General features: G+C 36.5%; 1 protein-coding gene across 4 annotated transcripts in view; it reads left to right on the forward strand.

Annotated features, from left to right (window-relative positions):
- LOC139955648 (receptor-type tyrosine-protein phosphatase mu-like) overlaps window positions 1–25,548 on the forward strand; it is a 129,551-nt gene that overhangs the window by 30,044 nt on the left and 73,959 nt on the right. For all 4 annotated transcript variants that reach the window (XM_071955154.1, XM_071955153.1, XM_071955150.1 and 1 more), the window contains exons 9-18: window positions 3,797–3,931; window positions 5,395–5,550; window positions 7,168–7,302; window positions 10,335–10,679; window positions 12,381–12,641; window positions 14,814–14,948; window positions 16,655–16,810; window positions 17,685–17,819; window positions 18,827–18,970; window positions 20,020–20,286. In XM_071955154.1, coding sequence (XP_071811255.1) covers window positions 3,797–3,931; window positions 5,395–5,550; window positions 7,168–7,302; window positions 10,335–10,679; window positions 12,381–12,641; window positions 14,814–14,948; window positions 16,655–16,810; window positions 17,685–17,819; window positions 18,827–18,970; window positions 20,020–20,286 — 1,869 coding nt within the window. The remainder of the gene's footprint in view (window positions 1–3,796; window positions 3,932–5,394; window positions 5,551–7,167; window positions 7,303–10,334; window positions 10,680–12,380; window positions 12,642–14,813; window positions 14,949–16,654; window positions 16,811–17,684; window positions 17,820–18,826; window positions 18,971–20,019; window positions 20,287–25,548) is intronic.

A 25,548-nucleotide genomic window follows, 5' to 3' on the forward strand; every position in this document is an offset into this window, starting at 1 on the left:
ATAGTTCTTTATTCCGACTCTGTGGAAATTAAGAGGAGGAACTTGAAATCAAAAGTGCAAATGGTTATTTAAAAACCTTGCAGGAGTTTGATAGGATCTAAAAGGAGGTGTTATATCACTCAAGACAGTATGCACTTGTTTGGTATTCTGACTGAGGATTTGGAACAAAGGAATTCCAAGTCTCCAGACATAAGGGGCATTGCTAAGGTTAGGGTATGTGGATTTGGACTGTAATAAAAAACAAACAATGGAGTCCTCAGCCTACATGTATGTGGGTGCGTGTATATATGTGTGTGTTTGTCTGTGACACTTGCTTAGGTCCATGATAACTCAACAACTGAGTGATGGACATTTGTCATACTTGCTGTGTAGATGTATTATAGTGAGAAGGTGTGCCCTAATGGTTTTGGTGCTGACCTTTTGAATATAAATGAGGTTATGGATCAAATGTTAAAATCATTACATTGCAATAACTCCGCAGCCTTCAGTTGGATTGTTAGCCAAACTTGCCAGGAACCATAGTGCCCATTGGGTTATATTCAAAATAATTGGTAATTAAGGAAGGATTTTGGATGCATGTCTTAGATATTTGTTGAAAATAATAAGTTATGGTGGTACATGTCTGAGTACTTAGCTCTTGTAAGAGTGCATTTAGAACTTTCATCTTTAATTTGAGGATGACTCTAGGCATAAAAAGAATTATATGCAGTATGTTTCAGACCATTAAAATACACAGCTGCTTAACAGATCAGATTGTAAATTTTTGTGATACTTTTTTATTTGCCATAAACATTGGAATTTTGAACAGACAATTGCTAGCATGAGTCATAATAGATATAATACAATTACTATAGTGAATTCATGCAAAAGGAGGGATAATAGGCAGCGTTGTACATATACAATATACAGTACATACACAGAAGTTTTGTCAAAACGAAGCCATGCATGGTTGTCTGGTGTGGTTTGCATTGCCAAAGGTTTTGCGAGACAATTTGATCTAAGAAAGCTTCTGATTCGAGCCAGTTCTTTTCCTAAATCCCATTCAGTAGACATGGTGTTGCTGACCTCTTTTTAACATAGAACTGAATAATATAGGACCACCAACTAGTGCTGATAGTCGTAATTGATTTATCGCCAGTAGTCGCGATTACTTTTTGGAAGTTTGAATAACTGCGCTCAAAACCTAAGTTAGGATTACTCGACTACAAGCTAGCACTACACAATCTGCTTTTGGAAAATAGCCTAACCTATCAAAAACAACACTAAAGCAGTTTGTCAGCAAATATTGCAAAGGTGCAGGTTCTCACAATGCTACACTAGCTCGGTGCTCTGTTAAAAATCGCCAAGCACCTGCTCCGGTCAGTAATGCGATTGCTCTGCAGTGCAACATTCAGTCCTAGCAATGTTTAATTTTTACGATTGGAAAGTATTTGTCATTTCTTCAAACATGTTCACAATTACTTCATAACCAACCTGGTTCAAATTTATCGGATGTTTGATCGAGTGTGTGTCGATTGTGGTGTATAGTGTGCAAATAAATGTGCAATATATGTGCCTGCAATCGCGCTATGCTAGAGCCTAGAATGTTGAAGGTTGAACTCTTGCATACTAATCTTCACATGACTAAGATCATGTGTAGTATCTGTTCCCTTTCGAGGGGAATGGTGATGCACACCTGACGATGACCACACAGTCAAAGTCTCGATGCAAGGGGACTGGAGTTGAGAGCGGATCAGTCGTTTGGTAGTTTGGTTTTCGTGCCCAGGTTCTTTCCTGGGTGAAAGAAAAATAATCTTCACACCGCTAAAAGGTGTTACTGTACATCTATTTATTGTTTTACAGGTTTGCTTTTATTAGTGCTAGTAGTTGTAGCAGCCTCGCAGATTCATTGAAAGTTTTTGATTAACTATGAAGGACTTTAAGAAACGTTGTAGATTGAAAGTTGTTCACAGATTTTGTTTGGTAGAAGTTTTAACATGATTTAGACACCACACTTTACGACACAGAGGAACAAATAAAGACAGTGCACCAAGGAGAAACATTTGTTTTGATTGTATTTCAACAATGTAAAAATGACAGTGATGACGTCATAACTGTAACCCAGTAATTGCAGTAATCTCGAGAAGAGCTATGCGATTTATCGCATACAAAAGAAAGAGTAAACTATCAGCAATACCACCAACTACTGTGCAACCACCACAAGAGTACATTGTGTGAAGTATTTCATATAAGAATGTAGTGTGGGATGAGATACTGATATAACTAAAGTGTGTATATAGGCAAACATTATAGACTGACTGTTGAGTATACTGACATCTTCATGACTGACACAATTCTTTAAATGTACATATCTCGTTTACTTATTTGGTTCAGATAACATCAACATATGCAATCCAAATGACATGTGTATACGTGAATTTTTGTATAGTATGCCTTGCTCATAACATGGTTTCAATATCTAATATATAAAATGGATCTCTTTTGGATCATACAGATACCCTATTATAACTAAAGTAATCAGCACAATGTCAGGGTAAAAGGCTGACTGGGTAGAAGAATGTTAACAAAATCATATTGTTAACAAATTATTTAAATTTGGTTGTAACACCTTAAGATGTGCATAACATCAAGGATAGCATGTTGCATGTTTAACATTTGGTCTGTTGAGCCATTGCATTACACAAATAATAATAACATGCATGTTTGGATAGCTTTGGTCTGTCTGTCGAGTCTTTTAACTAAGTCAAGGATAGTATATTGTTGTTTAAGATTGGGTATTTAGACCCTTTGCATCAAATCAAGGATAACATGTTTTATGTTTAAGATTTGATCCGAAGAGTCTATGCAGTACATGAATAATAGCATGTTGTATGTTTATATAGCTTTGGTATGTTATACCTTTAAATTAAATCAAGGATAGCATGTTGCATGTTTAAATTTTGGTTGGTATAGAACCTTTGCATTGCACCAAGGCTAGCATGATTTAGGTTTCTTCAGTAGTCTTTGTATTATATGGAGTGTAGAATGTTTATGGATTGAAATAGAACCTTTGTTTTACATCATGTACAGAATGTCCTATGTTTTGATAAATTTGGTAGCTAGAACCTTCGTATTACATCAAGGCTAGCATGATGTATGTTTAGATCTGTATAGGTTTCATATCACATACGATGTTGTAGGTTTAAATAAATTTTGTCTGTAGAAACTTTGTATTACATCAAGGATACCATGTTATATGTGTTTATGATTTGGTCTGAAGAGTCTTTGTATTACATATTGTATGTTTAAAATAGCTTTGGTCTGTAGAAACTTTCATTAATTCAAGAATAGCATGTTGTTTGTTTAAATTTTGGTCTGTATAGAACCTTTGCATGATTTATGTTTTATGTTATTTCAGTAGAGGCATTGTATTATATGGAGGATATGATGTTTATGAATTGGTCTGTAGAACCTTTGTATGATATCATAACAGAATGTGTTATGTTTGGATTACTTTGGTAGCTAGAACCTTTGTATTACATCAGGGATAGCATGATATATGTTTAAATACAGTGGATACAATAACACTTTTCTATACATCGTGAATAACATGCTAAGGTCTGGAGAAACTTTGTATTGCATAAAGGATACCATGTTGTCTGTTAAAGATTTGGTCTGAAAAACCTTTGTATTTCCAATACTTCAAGAAGAACAAAATATATTAAAACAAGAAAGTACAATATGTATGCACTAAATTAATTTCTGCAAATTGATTCATCAATGCTACTGATATATTTTTCACTCCTTTACATTTAAGAATGTCCAGAGAATATGTGGAGTCCACCTGACTGTACTAATACATGTGAACCTTGTATCAACGGAGGAGTTTGCTCAGATTTAACTGGTCTGTGTCTTTGTCCTCCTGGATTCAGTGGAAACAATTGTGAAAATAGTAAGTTTTTAGTTAAATTGTCTTAACAATTAACAATGCATGATTATCCTGTTAAGTACCTTCACCCTCAAGCAGTACTTAGCGAAGAATTGCTTAATCAACACAGATTAATAATGTACTCTTCATTTTCACCTCTTGTAGTAAAGAAATGTTAGGGATGATACCATAATCAATCAATCAATACACATGTAACTAGATGCTCAATGTTTGTTATGGTTTACCAGATTGTGTAACTGATCTGGTATTTGTTGTCAGAAATCTTGTCAACATTAAATCTAACTTTACTGCTTATTAGTGAAGCGAACCACAGATAGCGAGAGATATTACAGATTTAAGTACCTTCGTCTCTGCCAGACAAGGTTTGCAGGAGAAAATGACAGCCATTCCGAAGGTCAACAGACAAAACACAATCAACAATCTCTTTGGTCAAATATGGTCAAATGAAAATATATCGCAAGGAATCGTGATGCCAGATGGAATAAATGGCTAACATGAAATTCTTCAAAATGAAATTCAAACCTTCTTACACACCAGGGGCAACAGTCTCAGCCAATACAGTAATATTACAGATAATCACACTTACACAAAAATAATGTGAAATAAATAGAAGAAAATACAATAACCAGCAATACTAGTGTTGGTGACATCTCTGAATACAAACCAAATTGTATAATGAACACAGTACATCTCTTTCACACTAATTCAATAATAATTGACAGTGTTCAAATACAACTCACGGTGACACAGCAAAACTAAAACGATGTAACACTGCACTAAACTGGTGAAAAATTCTTATCTTACTTATTTAACTGGTGAGGTATTCTGCTCATTGGCTTCCATAATAGCTTGGGAGTAAAAAGTCAAAGACTTCAATTTACTCGCACATCTTGTTTTGCTAACTTGGGTTGGCTTTCCACCACCAGTGCTCATGATCAATATTACTGCCATATAATATATACCTATTTTTTTGTTTCCAATCAATATCAGTTGCAGCTAAGAAATTTAACAGCATTTAGTTGAACTTTTAATTGGATCACAGGCAGAATAAATCATCTTTCAATCTACAAAATGTTTTAATCATATATTTGAGTCGAGCTTTTTGGATTTCGGCTTCCAAAATAGCCTACAAAATAATTCCGCAGGGGCAATGATATTACCATCCCTATCAAGCTGCAGGGCATATTCGCCATATTACAAAGGTGAGTGGAGTGTTAGCTCAGTGGTTAACGCTTGTGCATTTCAATCATAAGGTCCCGAATTCGAGTCACTCCAAGATTAATGTTTGTCGTCCAGTTGCAGAGTTGTTGACTATTGACAATTCATAATCATGGACGTTGAATATGAACCTTAGAGACTGACTTCGGTGAGCTTGAGGCTTTGATAAGCCAATGATGGCTTCTTCGCGAGTTCCTGCTTGCAGGCGGATCTAATATACATAAATACATACATATTTTCATGAACAGTTCATGGCAGGAATGTCTTTGGTCAGAATGCTGAGTATAAATGTGATGATTCTGGTGATGACCATGCTGATGGATGTCAGGGTGCAATCATCTGTTATCCTGATCCTCTTGGCTGTTTCTGCCCTGCTGGCTATAAAGGACTAAACTGTACAGAAGGTATCAATAATACTTTATAATACTTTGTTTTTAACAAACAGGTGTTGAGTCTCAAAATAAAATAAAACTGTTAGCAAACTGCTTATCCACTAGAGAGCCTGTGTAGAATGTGTAATTGTGTGATTCTATGGTCACAGATCCATAGTCAACACCATAAAGACTGAGACCCCAGTTGGAGAACACTTTAACCTTCCCAACCATAACATTAACAACATGTCCCTACAGGGGATTGAATCCTTAGGTAGCCGTCCTGACCTAGTACGAATCAGCAAAAGAGAGGCTGTAGATGCAATGCCTTCGCATCATATAATGTCATGGGCTCAACATTCAGGAAGGACATGAATAACTTTTCCTATGTTTCCTCTCCCCCTCCTTGTCCCCTTGTTCCCCCCATCACTCCTCTCCTCATAGCTCTCTTCCACCTTTTTTCTCCACACCTTTTTGTCTTTGTCCTTCTCCAGTTTATTCCCTTCCTCCGTTTCTTTATCCTCTCTTTGTCCCTCCACTGTTTATCTCTTACCTCTCCTCTTCCCCTGTTGCTTTCTTTTCTCCATCCCTTGTCTACTAGTCCCCTTACATCTTTCTCTTTGTGTTCACCATGCTCATTAACCTCTATGTATTCTTTGCGTGTTTTTGTCCCTTCTGTTACTGTTACTTGTCGTTTAGCCTCTGAAGCAGATCCTGCTAGGATCGAAACGTCAGGCCAACTTACTTATACACAGGTGTTGAGTCTATTAGAATAGTCACCGATACAATTGCTTAGAGTATTAAAATGAATGGCTGTAGATACAGACTCTATAACGATGAGGTCTTTCTTGCTTAAAGAAATTGAAATCAAATTTGTATCATGTTTAAATTATTTTCCTGATGTATGTTTACATTGGAAACATTAATGTTAATCATATTAGTATAATATGTGTGATCTGCTCTCAAAACCTGTTGTTTATAACACTTTTGGCATATGTACATCAGGTTAGGTCATCTGGTAAGCTATATGTGTTGACATGTCATACTACTTAATTTATACACTGTAGTTTTTTTTCTGATTTGGTTTCTTTGTTATTGAAACATGGTAATAAATAAACTGAAATTTTGTTCCTGACAGTGAATTTGCTCTTTATCTTTTACTTAAAGAAGCTGCCCAGAAGGAAGATATTTTTACATTCATATTGTTAAGTGATAACATTGCATTTTCTTAATCCTTTTCTATCTGAATTTGTAAGGAGCTATATACCAGTATATCTTTCAATTCTGACAATAGTTTCAATGGTGTTAGTGGTGTCATCATTCAATATACTCCATTTGTGGCTTCTGGTTTTGGTAGAGACAGCTTCCTGATATTTGAAATAAGGGAGATCATCCAATTTTCCATTCTGTAAAATTGGAAGAAATGTCAATTTTATGTCTAGGTGCTGTACCTTGTAGGAAGTTTGTTGACTTTCATTGATAGTATACATTCTATCACTTTGCACATTACAGGTCTCTCAGAAAGATTATTTTAGCAGTGTAGATCATATCTGTAATGTGTGCTCTTTAGTTTTCTGACATCACAACCATGTGTCAGTACTTCATCAGCAATGTCATGACTTACATTTTACCTTCTTCAATTCTTTCCAGAGTGTGAGAGAGGGAAGTTTGGTGCTAACTGTAAACATGAGTGTCATTGTGCAGATAACACTCTGTGTGCTTTAGACACAGGTGTGTGTGAAAACAACCAATGTGAGGATGGCTGGAGAGGAACAAACTGTCAATGTATGTATTTTCATGTCATTACTGCTATATGCTGGTAACTGAACAGTTATTGGAGAATGGATTTATCTGTATTGATGGATAATGGCAATATTGATTTAACAGCCATTACTTTTCTTCATGCAAATTAATTATGAATAAGTTCTACTGGTGATGGCTGCATCATCCTAGATGGCTGAGGGGTGTCAGGTGAGTGGCCTAATTTCCTAACACAAAAGTTTACTTCTGTTTATTCACTTCACTACACGTGCATTTTTACAAATCGCACATGAAAATGCCATCAATGTGCGCAACCTGTTGGATAAAATGCACTTCAAACAGTATGAATACTCACTTCAGGTTTAAAAAATGCCCAAAGGAAATGCGCATTGCAATAAATATGCACATAAATATGTACATTAAACGCACATGGAGGCACCATTTACTCGTGTGAAACTGCTGTTTGAGTATTCTATGCGTAAACAAAATGAAACAATACTACATGATACAGCCAATATGCACAACCTGCTGGCTAATACACACTTCAAGTGAATATGCATTTTAAGTCAAATATGTACATAAAACATAGATACATTGTTCACCTTTAAAGCTAAATATGTATATAAGACATTCATACATTGTTCACCTCTAACGTTTATCCAGTCCAGTCTTGGTTATGCATAGGTTGTTATGTTGTTTCTAAAGACAATTACTGTATAGAGGAAGAGAGATGGGTAAGGGTCATATTTCAGGGAAACAGAACTTGTTTAAATTTGTCGCTTGACAAAGAACAGCAATGACGAATGACCTTGTTCTCCATTGGTGGGAAGCACTGGTTCCTGTTTAGTTAGTATACACCCCATAGAAGCATTGAATCACTTTTAAACAGTCCATTGATATCTCACCTCTCATTGCAATTACAGAGTCCAGGACATGCATACAATTCACTTCGGCCACAGTACTGTACAGTACACACTACACTCATCAAGAATAACAGTTAATTGACAAGAAATTCCAAGACAAGTCCGAAATATGCACTTCATGACATAATGAAAAGTCCCCAATACACATTTGCTCACGATCTGGCTGGGCATGAGTCTCAAATCGTAGGAATCGAAACATACCAATTTTAAATTGACATATACCAATTTTCTTTGATTTTTACCATTTTATAGCAGCTTAAATTGACTCTTACCGATTAAAATTGACAGCGATTAAGACTGGTAGATGTCGATTTAAATTTTTGTTTACCAGTTTAATTCGACATATTGATTTAAATTCGACAGCTACAAGATTAAATTGATGTCAAATTACATTGGTGGTTGTCATTTTAAATCAACATATACCAATTGAATTCGACTTTAACCAGTTCAAAATCATCATATACCAATTTGAACTGACATATACTTATTGAAATGGATGATACGTAAAACAAATCGGTATATGTCAATTTAAATCGACATCTACCAGTTTAAATGGATGATGTGTCAAATTAAAATGGTAGAAGTCAATTTCCTTTGACTTTTAGCAGTTTCTAGCAGCTTAAGCTGACTTCTATCGATTTAAGCTCATTAACATATTGCAAATCCTTATTTTGATGATGATGTAACTGATGATGCACTTGATATTTACGGACACAGCATCTGAAGAGCGTAAGTTGTGCATATTTTGGGCGAAAGAAGCGTTTACGCCCAAAGATTTTTTTTATGCATATTTAGCCTTACATACAATATGTGCGCAAATAACGCACAGTGTGCATACCAACTTTCATGTAAGGGAAGTTAAAATTTCAATATAATCAATAATAATGGGGCTTAATAACAACAAGCATAAACATCAACTTTAATATGAACGTGCCAAATGTACAATAATACATTAACAGGGAAATTCCTCTGCTAGCACACTGACTACTTCAACCCATGCACATGAAACTACTGACTTATATCACAGGTTGCCATGACAACTAACACCTTTGTCAGGCTGTAGGCCCTAAGCATTCTCTGGGTTTAACAGTCTGGTCAGATGGAGTCTGTACCAATTACGAGTGACTAAGACTATCTAGTGAGCGGCACAGATCACTGGTAAACTGGCCTTCTTATAGAGCCAAGGGAAAGAGTATCCTAAGATAACACAACTCCCTGCCCAGCTCAAATATAGGGGATACAGATGATCAGCGTACTGTTATGGGGGACACAGTAACATCATACTTAACAACAACTAAAACACCAGGTGTAAACAACTTAGTGATGGTAGTCACAGGAAATGAGCTCATAAACAAGAGGGGCACACAATGGTCACCTATGTGCAGAAGATCTCTATCTTCTGGGAAAAGCTTAGCCCTTGTATTCTTTGTACTCTTCTTGGTTCACATGGAGAACAAAGCAATGTCATTCCAAGAATAAAGGTATTGTCATGCCAACATCCTGCAATGAAATGACAGGCTATCGAACTCAATGACACCAAGAATTTGTAGGGGGAATCTATCACAGGGAGGGGAAAATCTAACTTCTAGTCGGTGCAATCTTAATGAAACAATAAGGGTTGCACTACACAAGCCTGTGTATTGACTCAATTGATTGTTGATAAACAAAACTATCATTGCTCATTTTTTGCCAAAGGGTTGTTCCTGTGAATATTCCTCAGAATATCAATGATGTGATCTTAGCTGGGGAACTGGTCAAAACACAAAAGACATGCTGCCTTGACAGATATCAGCATGTGTGTGTTTATCATACAGTGTTAATAGTTTGTATTGTTTTGACTATGCAATGGCCATATTAGTTAGTATTACCAAGCTAGACTATATCCTCAACTTGGAAAGTGATAGCTATGATTCCACAGTTGCAGTTTTTGTGATTCAAATCATATTTATTCGATAGTCACAAGTAATGGTGTCATATGGATGGTTATATATGGTGATATTTCTCCACAATATTTGATAATTCTAGTCATAATTATCATTATTCATCTCTAATTCATTGAAGCTTGTTGGCTCAGAGTCTCCTGCAGTCTTTTTGAAATTGTTAAGCATGTGACATGTTATTTCCTGTTACCAGATGAGTCTAATCCTCAGTATGTTGCTGTTGTAAGGAGTCCTGTAGCAACCACAACAAATCCAACTACCATTGAAGTATACACAGGTGGTTCCCAAACAGCCAATGTAACATTTGATAAAGCAGTGCGTCTTCCAGATGGGGCAGATTCTCCAGGTTATATGTTTACTCTCAATAGTCCTAGAGTACCAGATGAAGCATTGGAAAACATCAGCAGCTGTGAACCTGCTACTCTTACCCTACCTACTACCATGGAGACAGCTGCAAGGACTGGTATCTACACCATCACGGTAACAGATGTTGGAAGCCCAGCTGTTGCATGGAGGGTCTTAGTGACAAATGAAGCAGGTATGTGAGGGTATATGTGAAGTGAAACAAATTAGTATGAGGGACAGGACCATACAATAGGACAAGATGTTGAACCCATACCTTGCTATTGACACAGTGCAGATTAACTGTTTGAAGAAGTCTATAAGACAAATCACCCATCTTTACATAAACCATCATGCAAGGGAAAGCTACCACCTTCATGTAGAGAAGGATATACTTTATACACGAATATCACTCACAGTAAAGCCTTGTAGATATGTCATGGAAGTTATTGACTATGCATTACATCACTGAGGAAAGCTAATTAAATACCGCTGTGAATGATTAAAGAATCCTCCAATCTATTGTTCTCCAAACGTGTCATCAGATTTGATGATGTAATGAAATATATATGATTGTTCTACAAGATATGTCCATATATAGGCATGCATTAGTTATTATATGCCATACATATGCTATCCTTGTTTGCTAAAACTGCAACGTAACTCCATTGATGCCTGTCAGTTCAGTAAGCTACGGTCCATTGGTGCTCGAATTGGGGATATTGTCTGGCTGGTGAGGGGTGGGGTGGGAGGCGGGAAGGAAGGGAAGAGTTCTTTGTTGCCATGAGATCTTGTAATGGTTTACCGTAGGTTCTTTAGTTATTTTGCCATGATCCGATCATAATGCTTTTCAGTTCCAATGACCTTTGACTTCTTATATTTCACACTATGACATCATAACACATTGAGGCAACCACTTGCATGCATACATCTGCAAGTATGAATTCTGTCAACCTTGCAGTTGAGGAGAAGTTCACAATGCACCTTTTCTTTCTACAAAGTTGGTCAAGTTTAGCCTTTGACGAGCTCCTTTGTGACCGTTGACAGTTTACATTGATTAATATGATATAAACTTTGAGTATTATTCTGTACATGGGTTTGAGGGTTTTAATCACTATTGATATTGGTAGGACCACACACATAGTTATGGTTTCAGTCTCAATTTTATATGGATTGTTTTTGTTTCTGTGTGCCTCATGCCTCGTTAGAAACAATGTATATTACAGAAATTGATCCTTGGAAGGGTATCAAACAATACATGCATTCCCTATATAGAATTAAAAATAGCTTGCTGTTTATTACGGAGTTCAATGGTCATGTGAGGTCAGCAAAGGTCTAATCTGAAAACCTTGCAAACATGGTATCTCTAGAATGGAAATGTGCTTGCATCTCATGTAAATAAAACATATCACAAGATCACTATGAAATTGTGAAAGCATATCTGAAGAAGGAATTTATCATCATTATATCAGATTCTTAAAAACTTGTTATGTTATTGCAACCTGAATGCATTTTGTGTATTTCTGTTTGGTAGTTTAAATGTTGACTTTTGAGTGTGTGAGGTCTAACAACCCATTCAGGGCATACACCTACCAACTGTTAAACTTCATTGATCTTAATCTTTAGAATGAATTTGTGAAACTTTTTCTTGATGCACACACACAGACAAGTACCCACACAAGTTCATCTGCATACCTGTTTCAATTTTTGTTGCCTGATCATTAAGCAAGTACTTAAACTAAAATAATCAAAAATTGAAGACACACATTTTTGAGATTGAAGACAGATTTACCAATGTACATGGCAATAATTGCAGCAAAATAATAGTTACAAAAATTTGTAACTACAACAGACTGTGTGCTGGTATCACTACCTAACAGTCTTAATTTCTTCTCAGCAACTATTAAAGCTTTGGAATATTCCACTGGTGCATCAATGGGCGATAGCGTGACTGTCATGGTTGAGTCAAGCGTAGATACAGCAAGGCTTCGTTGGAGGAGAGATGGTGTGTTGCATCCAGACGGGTCAACAGGCAGCTCTTGCGTGGGAAAGACATCTTGTGGTGATGTTAGTGCTTTGAAATCTGTTGTCTTTGAGAGCCAGGAAAGTGGTCAATACAATAATCAAGTCCATGCCATCATGAATGTGATTGTCAGAGGTGGGTATTTCTTTTGACTTTCATGCTTGTGTGTACTATCCAATGTAGTATTCCTCATTTCTATACTTATAACACTGAATGGATATTTAATAAAATAAAATCCAGTTTCTAAAGGAGACACTATCCCAAGCATCTTCAATGGCTTAAATGACAGGAATAATTGTGAAAACGTTGTGTAGAACGCTTAGAAAAATCATGTTAGCGCTTTCGTTAATCTCTGATGTTGTAGTGCCACTAAAATCTAAAACATATAACTCTCTTTGTTCTCGTTTTTGTATAATTTCTTGCTGAACTGAGGTGAAAGGAGTCTATGGATGGTGATGGTATGTGTGTGTGTATTGTAATGTGGAGAATATCGCCTGCTTCTTGGTAGAGATGGTACTATTGTTGCCCCTGGGAAAAATCATTTGGAAGGCTACTTCGGAAGCCTAAATCCAAGAAGCTCCACTCAAGTATATGATTCAAACATTCTGTTGATTAAAAAATAACTTATTCTCTCTGTGATAAAATTAAAAGATCAATTAAATGCTGTAAAATTACTTGATGATACATTGTGTGAAGTATTTCATGTAAGAATGTAGTATAGGATGAGATACTGATATAACTAAAGTGTGTATATAGGCAAACAGTTTAGACTGACTGTTGAGTATACTGACATCTTCATGACTGACACAATTCTTTAAATGTACATATCTCGTTTACTCAGTTTTGGTTCAGAAAACATTCATTAAGTTATGCAATCCAAATAACATGTGTATACGTGAATTTGTGTATGTTATCCCTTGCTCCTAACATGATTTCAAGATCTAATATATAAATTGGATCTCTTTTGGATCATACAGATACCCAATTATAACTAGATAAAGTAATCAGCACAATGTCAGGGTAAAAGGCTGACTGGGTAGAAGAATGTTAACAAAATCATATTGTTAGCAAATTATTTAAATTTGGTTTGTAGCACCTTAAGATGTGCATAAAATCAAGGATAGCATGTTGTATGTTTAACATTTGGTCTGTTGAGCCATTGCATTACACAAATAATAATAACATGCATGTTTGGAAAGCTTTGGTCTGTCTGTCGAGTCTTTTAACTAAATCAAGGATAGTTTGTTGTTGTTGATTAAGATTGGGTATTTCGACCCTTTGCATCAAATCAAGGATAACATGTTTTATGTTTAAGATTTTGTCCGAAGAGTCTATGCATTACATGAATAAAAGCATGTTGTATGTTTATATAGCTTTGGTGTGTAATACCTTTAAATTAAATCAAGGATAGCATGTTGCATGTTTAAATTTTGGTTGGTATAGAACCTTTACATTGCACCAAGGATAGCATGATTTAGGTTTCTTCAGTAGTCTTTTTATTATATGGAGTGTAGAATGTTTATGGATTGATCTTTAGAACCTTTGTTTTACATCATGTACATAATGTCCTATGTTTGGATAAATTTGGTAGCTAGAACCTTTGTATTACATCAAGGCTAGCATGATGTATGTTTAGATCTGTTTAGGTTTCATATCACATACGATGTTGTAGGTTTAAATAAATTTTGTCTGTAGAAACTTTGTATTACATCAAGGATACCATGTTATATGTGTTTAAGATTTGGTCTGAAGAGTCTTTGTATTACACATTGTATGTTTAAAATAGCTTTGGTCTGTAGAACCTTTCAATAATTCAAGAATAGCATGTTGTATTGTTAAATTTTGGTCTGTATAGAACCTTTGCATTGCACCAAGGATAGCATGATTTATGTTTTATGATTTTTCAGTAGAGGCATTGTATTATATGGAGGATATGATGTTTATGAATTGATCTGTATAACCTTTGCATTACATCATGCACAGAATGTCTTATGTTTGGATTACTATGGTAGCTAGAACATTTGTATTACATCAAGGATAGAATGATATATGTTTAAATACAGTGGATACAATAACACTTTTCTGTACATCGTGAATAACATGCTAAGGTCTGGAGAAACTTTGTATTGCATAAAGGATACCATGTTGTCTGTTAAAGATTTGGTCTGAAAATTCTTTGTATTTCCAATACTACACAAAGAACAAAATGTATGAAAACAACAAGGTACAAAATGTATGCACTAAATTAATCTCTGCAAATTGATTCATCAATGCTACTGATATATTTTTCACTCCTTTACATTTAAGAATGTCCAGAGAACATGTGGAGTCCACCTGACTGTACTAATACATGTGAACCTTGTATCAACGGAGGAGTTTGCTCAGATTTAACTGGTCTGTGTCTTTGTCCTCCTGGATTCAGTGGAAACAATTGTGAAAATAGTAAGTTTTTTAGCTAAATTGTCTTAACAATTAACAATGCATGATTTTCCTGTTAATGTTAATGTTCCTGTTAACCTTCACCCTCAGGCAGTACTTAGCGAAGAATTGCTGAATCAACACTGATTAATAATGTGCTCTTCATTTTCACCTCTTGTAGTAAAGAAATGTTAGGGATGATACCATTATCAATCAATCACTAAACATGTAACTAGATGCTCTCAATGTTTGTTATGGTTTACTAAGATTAATTGTACTAATTCAAGTTTGATCATCAGCTGGAGGAAGGAAATAATATCAACATGAAGAGACATTCACTTGTATTTTAAGTATTAATTTTGAATTAACCTCAATCTTATCAGCTGTTGATGGTAACATGTCTCTGGCCAGTTTGTGTCACCGATCTGGTATTTGTTGTCAGAAATCTTGTCAACATTAATTCTAACTTAATTGCTTATTAGTGAAGCAAAACGCAGATAGCGAGAGATATTACAGATTTAAGTACCTTCGCCTCTGCCAGACAAGGTTTGCAGGAGAAAATGACAGTCATTCAGGAGGTCAACAGACAAAACACAATAAACAATCTCTTTGGTCAAATTTGGACACATGAAAATATATTGCAAGGAATCTTCAAAATGAAATTCAAAACTTCTTACACACCAGGGGCAACAGTCTCAGCCAAAGCAGTAATATTACAGATAATCACACTTACACAAAAATAGTGTGAAATACATTGAAGAAAATACAATAACCAAAAAAGCAATACTAGTGAACGTGAAAGCTCTGAATACAAACCAATCTGTATGATGAACACAGTACATCTCTTTCACACTAAGTTAATAATAATTGACAGTGTTCAAATACAACTCGTGGTGACACAGCAAAACTAAAACAATATAACACTGCACTATGCTCAACTGGTGAAAAATTCTGATCTTACTCATTTAACTGGTGAGGTATTCTGCTCATTGGCTCCCATTATAGCTTGGAAGTAAAACGTTAAAGACCTCAATGCTCTCGCACAATTGTCTTGCTAACTTGGGTTGGCTTCCCACCACCAGTGCTCACGATCAATATTACCGCCATATATACATATTTGCTTGTTTCGAATCAATATCATCAAGTAATTTTACAGCATTTAGTTGAACTTATAATTGTATCAGGGAGAGAATAAATCATCTCCTAATCAATAGAATGCTTTAATCATATATATATGAGTAGAGCTTCTTGGATTTAGGCTTCAGAAATAGCCTACCAAATAATTTTCCCCAGGGGCAACGATAGTACCATCTCTACCAAGCTGCAGGGGATATTTGCCACATTACAAATGCGAGAGGAGTGTTAACTCAGTGGTTAACGCCGGTGCCTGTCAATCATAAGGTCGAGAGTTTGAGTCACTCTAAGGTTAATGTTTGTCGTCCAGTCGCAGAGTTGTTGACCATTGACAATTCATAATCATGGACGTTAAATATGAATCTAAGAGATTGACTTCGGTCAGCTTGAGGCTTTGATAAGCCAATGATGGCTTCTTTGCAAGTTCCTGCTTACAGGAGGATCTAGAATACATAAATACATTCATATTTTCATCAATAATTCATGTCAGGAATGTCTTGGTCAGATTGTGTCACTATTTGTGTCACTGTCCAATCTGACTGTTGCCAGTGTTACCTTGATCATTATTAATCCTTGTATCATGTTATCATCACCAGTTCATGGCAGGAATGTCTTTGGTCAGAATGCTGAGTATAAATGTGATGATTCTGGTGATGACCATGCTGATGGATGTCAGGGTGCAATCATCTGTTATCCTGATCCTCTTGGCTGTTTCTGTCCTGCTGGCTATAAAGGACTAAACTGTACAGAAGGTATCAATACTACTTTGTTTATAAGAAAGTTTAACAAACAGGTTGTTGAGTCGATTAGAATAGTCACCAATACAATTGCTTAGAGTAAATGATAGGCTGTAGATACAGACTCTATAACGATGAGGTCTTCCTTTCTTTTTTATCATGTTTAAATTATTTTCCTGATGTATGTTTCAATTTGGGAACAGTAGTGTTAATCATATTAGTAAAACATGTGTGAGCTGCACAGTTGTTAACAACACTTTTGGCATATGAACATCAAGTTAGGTTATATTAAGCTAGATATGAACATACATGTCATACTACTTAATATATACACTGTAAGTAGTTTTTTTTTTCTGATGTGGTTTCTTTGTTGTTGAAACGTCATATGAAATTTTGGTCCTGACTGTGAATTTGCTCTTTATATTTTATTTGAAAAAGCTGCCCAAGGAAGATATTACATTCATATTGGCGGTAGCATTGCATTTTTTAACGAGTCGTAAAGCGGCTTTTTATCTTTCAATGCTGACGATAATTTCAATGGTGTTAGTGGTGTCATCATTCAATAGACTCCATTTGTGGCTTCTGTTTTTGGTAGAGACAGCTTCCTGATATTTGAAATAAGGGGAGATCATCCAATTATCCATTCTGTAAAATTGAAAGAAATGTCACTTTTCTGACTAGGTACTGTACCTTGTAGAAAGTTTGTTGACTTTCATTGATAGAATACATTCTATCACTTTGCACATTACAGGTCTCTTAGAAAGATTATTTTAGTAGTGTAGATCATATCTGGAATGTGTGCTTTTTAGTTTTCTGATATCACAACCATGTTTCAGTACTTCATCAGCAATGTCATGACTTACATTTTACCTTCTTCAATTCTTTCCAGAGTGTGAAACAGGGAAGTTTGGTGCTAACTGTAAACAGGAGTGTCATTGTGCTGATAACGCTCTCTGTGCTTTAGACACAGGTGTGTGTGGAAATAACCAATGCGAGGATGGCTGGAGAGGAACAAACTGTCAATGTAAGTATTTTCATTATGTCATTAGTGCTATATGTTGGTAACTGTCATTGCCTAGTGAGATTATAATGAGCACAGATAATCTCTGGAACACACACATTTCTCACTTTAATCAAGTGTGATCAATAGCTGATCAGAATTTCTGGCAACAAAACAATATACATTAACTTCATACACAACAAACAACTGCAGGCTGTGCAGAACAGTGTAGTATACATGTATTATTGCAGACACCTTTCGACCAGTTAGAGGTTTTACAAGTGTGTGACAAGAAATTTTAAAAGCGACTTGATCACCATAACTAAATTCTGCTACTTAAACGATACATTTGAACGTAGAAAAAGCTGCTGCTCTTGAGGCTACAGAGGTAGTTTGTCTAATTCTTTAGTACGACTGTAATGCTACAAGCCATATATTTTAACTCCCTGGTACGGCAATGACCTAAAATGTTTGGTTGACTTTTTTCAAGTCAAGGAAATTGCTTAGACTCAAATTGATTGCCCATTAAGATATCTTAAATTTAGTATTATATGGTCATGCCAATACAAATTAGCTGGATTTTGTTGTAACCATGAGAAAGTATTGACTGTTTGAATGCATTGTTTGAATGAATGTTAAGGTTTTACCTACATCATGTTTTAAATGTCATGGGTCAGTAAAATTAAAGACTCATGTATTTCAAACTTGTGGAACCATAGTGATGACATTGATTTCAAACTGGTCATGTTACCCAAGTTTTGGGATGAAACCTGCAACATCATCAATGGGTTGCATAGTACTTATATTTAAGTTTTAAATATTTCTTCGTCTAAATATGGCACAAAGCATTGAAATTAATTGTATTCTATTTAATGTTAAAGACCTGATGCGTTGTCTCAGTAGTTTAGTATTCTATAACTTGGTAAAATATCATTAAAAGTACCAGGTAATTGTCATATTGGTGTTACCAGTGACTTCCTTAAATTTAATAACCGCTTCAAGTATATTACTGCTAATTCTATTAGTGGTAGATGGCCCATGTCCTGTTGGTTATTATGGTGACTTCTGCAACCTAACCTGCTCCTGTTCTGGTGGAGAGGATGCATGCAGTGAAGTTGAGGCTAACTGTGCCAATGGGTGTGCTGTACCCTGGACTGGGATAGCGTGTAATCAAGGTAACTAGTACAAGCAGATGATTACTGCTTGATAGATAACATGCCAGCAATGATCTTCATTTATCTTAGTAACTTGACATCAAAATGGGAACAGGGGTATGAAGGGGTATGTTACTTTCATACTCTGGTTTATGGTAGTATGTAGTTTATGTATTAACCTGTATGATGATATAGTGCTCTTATCTATGAAAAGTTACTGAAAAATATGATACTTCTGTTTTTAAACTCCTACTGTGAGGGTACTGGATATATTGATGTATGGTAAGACAATTATAGAAAAATTATATTTCAAATATTATAATTAAATGGAAGAATGTTTAAGGTCAAGCTACTCGTAACAGATTTGTTTAACCCTATCTATGTCCAAATCTAACATGTCAAATATGAGAACTCAAGCTTGCCTTCATATCCTGATGGCACAGGGGTAGTATATCCCTGTCGTGAGTGTAGCGTACCAAAAAGATGCTACCATTGTTAAGAAAAGTAACATGTGCCATCTGCAACAAATTGTACATCAAGAAAATGCAGTTTGGTCAGCGGATTTTTAGCTCTGTATGCACGATACTAGGGCTGAGGATCCTTCACAAATTTCAACTGGCATTGAGTAACAGTCTTTGATATTGACTATCTAGTCTACTGCAAACTAAGCCTAACTTAGGCCTAACTTTGGCTATGCTAACTTGTAAGCATATCTACTCTGTCACTATCCGTCTAAATACATCCTTGTCTGCGCTTGTCTCTGGTTTAACATTTGCACTTGAATTTCTGTCCCTCCCCCCATGTGTTCCAGCATACTCTATTGTGCAGAATTTTAATTTTGATGGAGCTTGTGCTCTCCTACCCTCCTTCCGTCCCTGCCTGTGGCATCACAGGAACAATTGGGTAATAAGAGCAAAATTGTTTTTGTAGCAAAAGTTAGGAAAACACATTTGGTCCTGTAGGTATTCAAGATGAATGTAGCACAGTCACTGCTGCATGTCGCCTGGTATTTAAGCATAGTGATGACATCATAAGAAAACATTTTCACAGAAATACTTTCTTTATTCCAGACAATGGTGCAGGGAACATCATCCTAACATATGTCAGAGTGAACTCTGGACAAGCAGCTAAAGTGACCTGTACTGTTATTAGGAACCCTCTGGTAGCACAGAGTGACTTGGTACTGAGTCCTATTGGTACATTACTTACTGCTGATGAAGATGCAAGAAGTTATAACCAAACAAAGGTTGTGGAAATAACATTAGAGACAGCCATGCAAGTGACTTGCTCCGTCAGTGGTACTGAGCTTATGGAAACCATCTCGCTAATGCCTAATGGTTAGTATTAAGAATTTTTTTTTAGAATTTCAGCAGTTTACTGGTGTATGGTGAGATGTTCATTTTGAGTTCATTGGAGAAGCTCCTAGCAGCACTCAGAGACAGAGAATAATGTGTCAAGGTAAGAGTCTTATCAGTTTACTGGTCTACAGCCAGATAATCTATGAGAAATCAAGATAATACTAGTGAGAGAAGGACAGGGAGGGGAAGGAGCTCCTAGTAACACTCAGAGACAGAGAACACTGTGTCAAGGTAAGAGTCTTATCAGTTTACTGGTCAACAGCCAGATAATCTATGAGAAATCAAGAAAATACTAGTGAGATAATGATAGGTAGGAGAGAGAGCTCCTAGCAATACTCAGTGATGGAGAACACTTGATCAAGGGCAAGAGTTTCATCAGTTGATATTAACACTATAGCAACTTCGGAAGTATTTCATCAAGTGTAACAACAGCAACATTATTAATATCCCAGCTGAATATGGATATCTACAGGGAACCAAAAAATATTACAACTTGATTATGTAATTAAGCAAAAGGTGATTGTTGTTGGTGTTAATGCTGGATATGTGTCGGTGATTGTAGTGGGTTTTTATGTTGGTGATTTTGGGTGTGTTCATGTTGGTGATTGTTGAGGTTGTTTATGTTGGTGATTTTGGGTGTGTTCATGTTGGTGATTGTTGAAGTTGGTTATGTTGGTGATTTTTGTGGGTATTCATGTTGGTGATTTTTGTGGGTGTTCTTGGTACTGATTGTTGTCGGTGTTCATGTTGGTGATTGTTGTGGGTGTGTTAATGTTGGTGATAAAAGTGGGTGTACATGTTGGTGAGAGTTGTGGGTGTTCATGTCGGTGATTGAAATGGATGTTCATGTTGGTGATTGTTGTGAGTGTTCATGTTGGTGATTGTTGTTTGTATTCATGTTGGTTATTGAACTGGCTATGTTCATGTTGGTGATTGAAGTGGGTGTTCATGGTGGTGATTGAAATAGTTGTGTTCATGTCGGTGATTGAAATGGGTGTTCATGTCCGTCAATGAAGTGGGTGTTCATAGTTGTGGGTGTTCATGTTGATGATTGAAGTGGGTGTTCATGTTGGTGATTGAAGTGGGTGTTCATGTTGGTGATTGTTGTGGGTGTTCATGTTGTTGGTTGTTGAGGTTGTTTATGTTGGTGATTGAAGTGGGTGTTCATGTTGGTGGTTGTTGTGGGTTTTTTAATGTTGGTGATTGAAGTGTGTGTTCATGTTGGCGATTGTTGTTTGTGTTAATCTTGGTGATTGGAGTGGGAATGTTCATGTTAGTAATTGAAGTGGTTTGGTCATGTTGATGATTGAAGTGGTTGATAATGTTGGTGATTGTTGAGGTTTTCATGTTGGTGATTGTTGTGGGTGTTCATGTTGGTGATTGTTGTGGGTGTTCATGTTTGTGATTGTTGTGGGTGTTCATGTTGATGATTGTTGTGGGTGTTCATGTTGGTGATTGAAGTGGGTGTTCATGTTAGTGATTGAAGTGGGTGTTCATGTTAGTGATTGTTGTGGGTGTTCATATTGATGATTGAAGTGGGTGTTCATCTTGGTGATTGAAGTGGATGTGCATCTTGGTGATTGACATGAATAAAATTTAGCTAAATATTTAGTAACACCCATATCCTCTGTAGACCTTCCGTGCCCACTGTGGGATTCCTTTCCTGAATATCTCTGACCTAGGTATAAAATTTCAGATTTTCTTATCTGACATATACTCTTGTTCAGTTTTACTTGTTTGAGCCTGCTCCTTTCTGACTTTGCTTATTTCTCGTTGTACTCAGCAACCGCCTCTCCCCGAAAAGATTTAAACTCCTTGAGAGCTTTGTACACTTGACTCATAACATCTTGGAATGCCTCAGGTGCTTAACAAATGCCAATCGACAGCCTAATAAATTTGAAAATGCCCAAATAGGGTAATGAATTTGCATAACATTACCCTTTTTGGCCAGAGCCCTGAATTTGCATCGGTCACTGCAAATAAGTTGGCATTATGCAAACCCCCCACCACAACCTAAATAGTATGTGTAGGAAAACGTGCCCTGCTAATCACATTGTTCAAATCTCTTTGAGTCAACACAGATGCATGTTTTTCTGTGGTCAATGACAGTTGCCAACCTATTTACACATCGGGTCGGCTCATGCCTTTGTTACTTCTTGTTTACCGCAATAGTGTTTTGTTTGGTCTCCCAGCGTGTGAAAAAACAACTCCTAGTCATTTAGAATTGCCTGTTTATAAGTCACCAAAACCAATAAACATGGTCCGATCACTCCAGTATTGAGAATACTGCATTGGCTACCAACTAAGCAGGAAATCATTTTCAAAATGTTATGCTTTACTTTAAAATTCTACACGGCAAGGGACCAACCATCTTGAGGGAACTGTTGACATGGCATTGTAGTGGGTGCGTTTTTCGCTCGAAAGCCCAGGCCCTTCACCAGCCATAATAAATCTCAATTTTACGGTGATAGGGTGTTTCATATGTGTGTGCCTCTGTAAGGCCCATCTGATGGCACTTTCTTCATTACCAACTTTGATTGTTCTAAGTCCCAACTTGCAACTCATCTCTTTATCATGTAGTTTAATGACTGATCTTGTTTTGATTTGTCTTAACCTCATTGATATCAGTTAGTATTACAGTAACTTCATTATATTTATTGGTTTTATTTTGATCATGTTTAGTGCCTTGAGGTATTCCTCCAGTAAAGCGCTATATAAAGATGCAAACATTAAATTCACCCAGTATATTTGAGAAGCCCTTGGTAACATTGGGATGTGCCCGCTCTACCACTTGCAAATTTAATACATGTTTGCAGTCCTTGTATACAAATAGTAGTAGATTGACTTTTCCAAGAGGAATCAAGTCATGTCCATCATAGCATACAATCTTTGTTCTTAGTTTTCTGAGAGCTTCATTAGTTACACTTTGGTATGTTTCAGTATCAATGGCGTTGAACCCAACCACAGTGTCAATTGTGAAAACGACTGGCTTGTCTTCTAGCTTTAGATTCATTTCCCATTGTGCTTCGGACTGTTATGAATCTGCTTTGGTCATTCCAATAAAAAATTTGCTTTCCTTGTCAAAATCTGATTCTGTTCATTTACAACACTTAAATATTTTGAATGTTGTATTTCTGTACTTTGTTTCCACAAACTGTTGCAAAATGGTTCATTTTTTTCCCCAGCACTTTTGCCCATTTGCTGGACAGGCATGATTTTTTGACCAATCCCTTCCACATTTGAGACAATTATTTTGTGAGCTGCTCTCAAGTTATTTGCTTCACAAGCCTGTCAAATATTGAAAGCTTTTGTGAGAGAGAGGTCCTCTTCTCCAAGAAGATGCCAATGAATTTGGTCACCGAACACACTATGCTGTTAGGTATGAGACCTTAGGTTAAATTTAAAAATGTACAAGTTTTCACCTTGTTGCGCAAATCATGTACGTAGTGGGCATTCATTCACCCTTGTTGCTGTGTGTTAAATACATGCCTTCTTGATATGATGGGATTTCTACGGGCAAAATACTCCCTTAGTTCCATCTTCAGCCTCCCGCTGGAAAGAGATATATTTCTGTCACAGCAGTATGTGAACAAGAAATAAGGACATGAACTAGCAGTTGAATTAAACAGTATATTAGATCTTCATCTGGCTGGATATCTACTGAGTACATTGAGTGTGTCAGGGGATAGTAAGCTTAATAGAACCGTGCTAAGCATGGCTCCTACAGGTTGAATCAAACTGAATGCAATTGGTGAAAGGAACATCTTATATACTCTTGACAATGGATTACAGAGAATGGGACAGGAAGTTAAGAGGTTAAGCTATAAACTAAGAAATGACCACACAATGACATCATTGGGAATGACATCATACTGAAAGTTACTTTATTGGTAGAGATCTTATATTTATAGGTGCACAGACAGGTAAAGGGTTTCTGTTGTACAGAGTTACTGTGGAGGTCAAGTGTACGTGATCTGCTGGGACTTAGAAATTGGAATAGTTTCTGTTAGTAATCTTGTAAATAGAAACTGTTAATGAGGGAGGGTGATGTAGGAGAACTTCTTGTCTGTGCTGCTAGCTAAGAAATTGTAAAGATGAACCTAGGGGAAGGGGAATATAATAATGGTAAACTGCTCTCTGTTAAGGTAGCATACGCCCTTTAAAAGCCCCATTGACTTACCCACTAAATCACAAAAGTAATGTCTTCTCTAAGCCTAGATAGAAGTTTTCACTTGCTAAACGCTACCCATCACTGGATAGCTGACAAGTTGGCCTTTCATGGCACCATCAATTTTCCGTACCATGACCATGTAGATTTTTTGCTACGAGAGCTGGAACTTTTCGTCACTTGTAAACAAACCTCTCCACTCAGTGGTAAACAAATTTCCTACGCTGCTCCTTGGAGGCCTAAAGGGGTCTAAAATTGCCTCAATTGACCCAATTTTTTAACCACATGTGCTTCCATTCATGTTCTTTAACATCAAAGCCACAAAAAAGCACATCCTAATTGATAACATAGCAAAAAAGTTGTTCTCCTGTTCCTAATTGGCACTTTTCCTGAAGGAGAACATTTGCCGCGGATATAGAGGCTAATAGGAGTATGCCACCTTATATTTCTGCCGCATCCACTCCAGCAGTATGACAGTGCAAAACTCTTAACTGCATCTGGTATGCTATTAATGCCACTGGTAACTTAATAGTAAACAACATCTGTTTCCATTTTCTCCAGCTTTCTGCTATATTTCAATAAAGCTGACTGCTGGTCTGGTTGCCTTAGTTCATCCATTTTCAAACAATTTATAGGTATTTTGAAACAAAGAATAACTTTTATTTGTATATCCTGCTATGATTACTGATACACCAGCTAGTCCAGTTACTGATGTTACAGTAGGATCTACAGTTAGTGGAGTGACCCCCTGTCTCATCTGTCTCATCTGTATCTACAGATACATCAGCTAGTCCAATTACTGATGATGCAACAGGAATAACAGGTAGTGGAACAACACCTGTCTCAGCTGTATTTACTGATGCACCAGCCAGTCTAGTTACTGATGATGCAACAGGATCTACAGGTAGTGGAACAACACCTGTCTCGGCTGTATCTACTGATACACCAGCCAGTCTAGTTACTGGCGGTACAGCAGGATCTACAGTTAGTGGAGTAACACCTGTCTCAGCTGTATCTACTGATACACCAGCCAGTCCAGTTACTGATGGTACAGCAGGATCTACAGTTAGTGT

The sequence above is a fragment of the Apostichopus japonicus genome, chromosome 2 (genome assembly GCF_037975245.1).
Source record: "Apostichopus japonicus isolate 1M-3 chromosome 2, ASM3797524v1, whole genome shotgun sequence".
Classification (NCBI taxonomy): Eukaryota; Metazoa; Echinodermata; class Holothuroidea; order Aspidochirotida; family Stichopodidae; genus Apostichopus; species Apostichopus japonicus.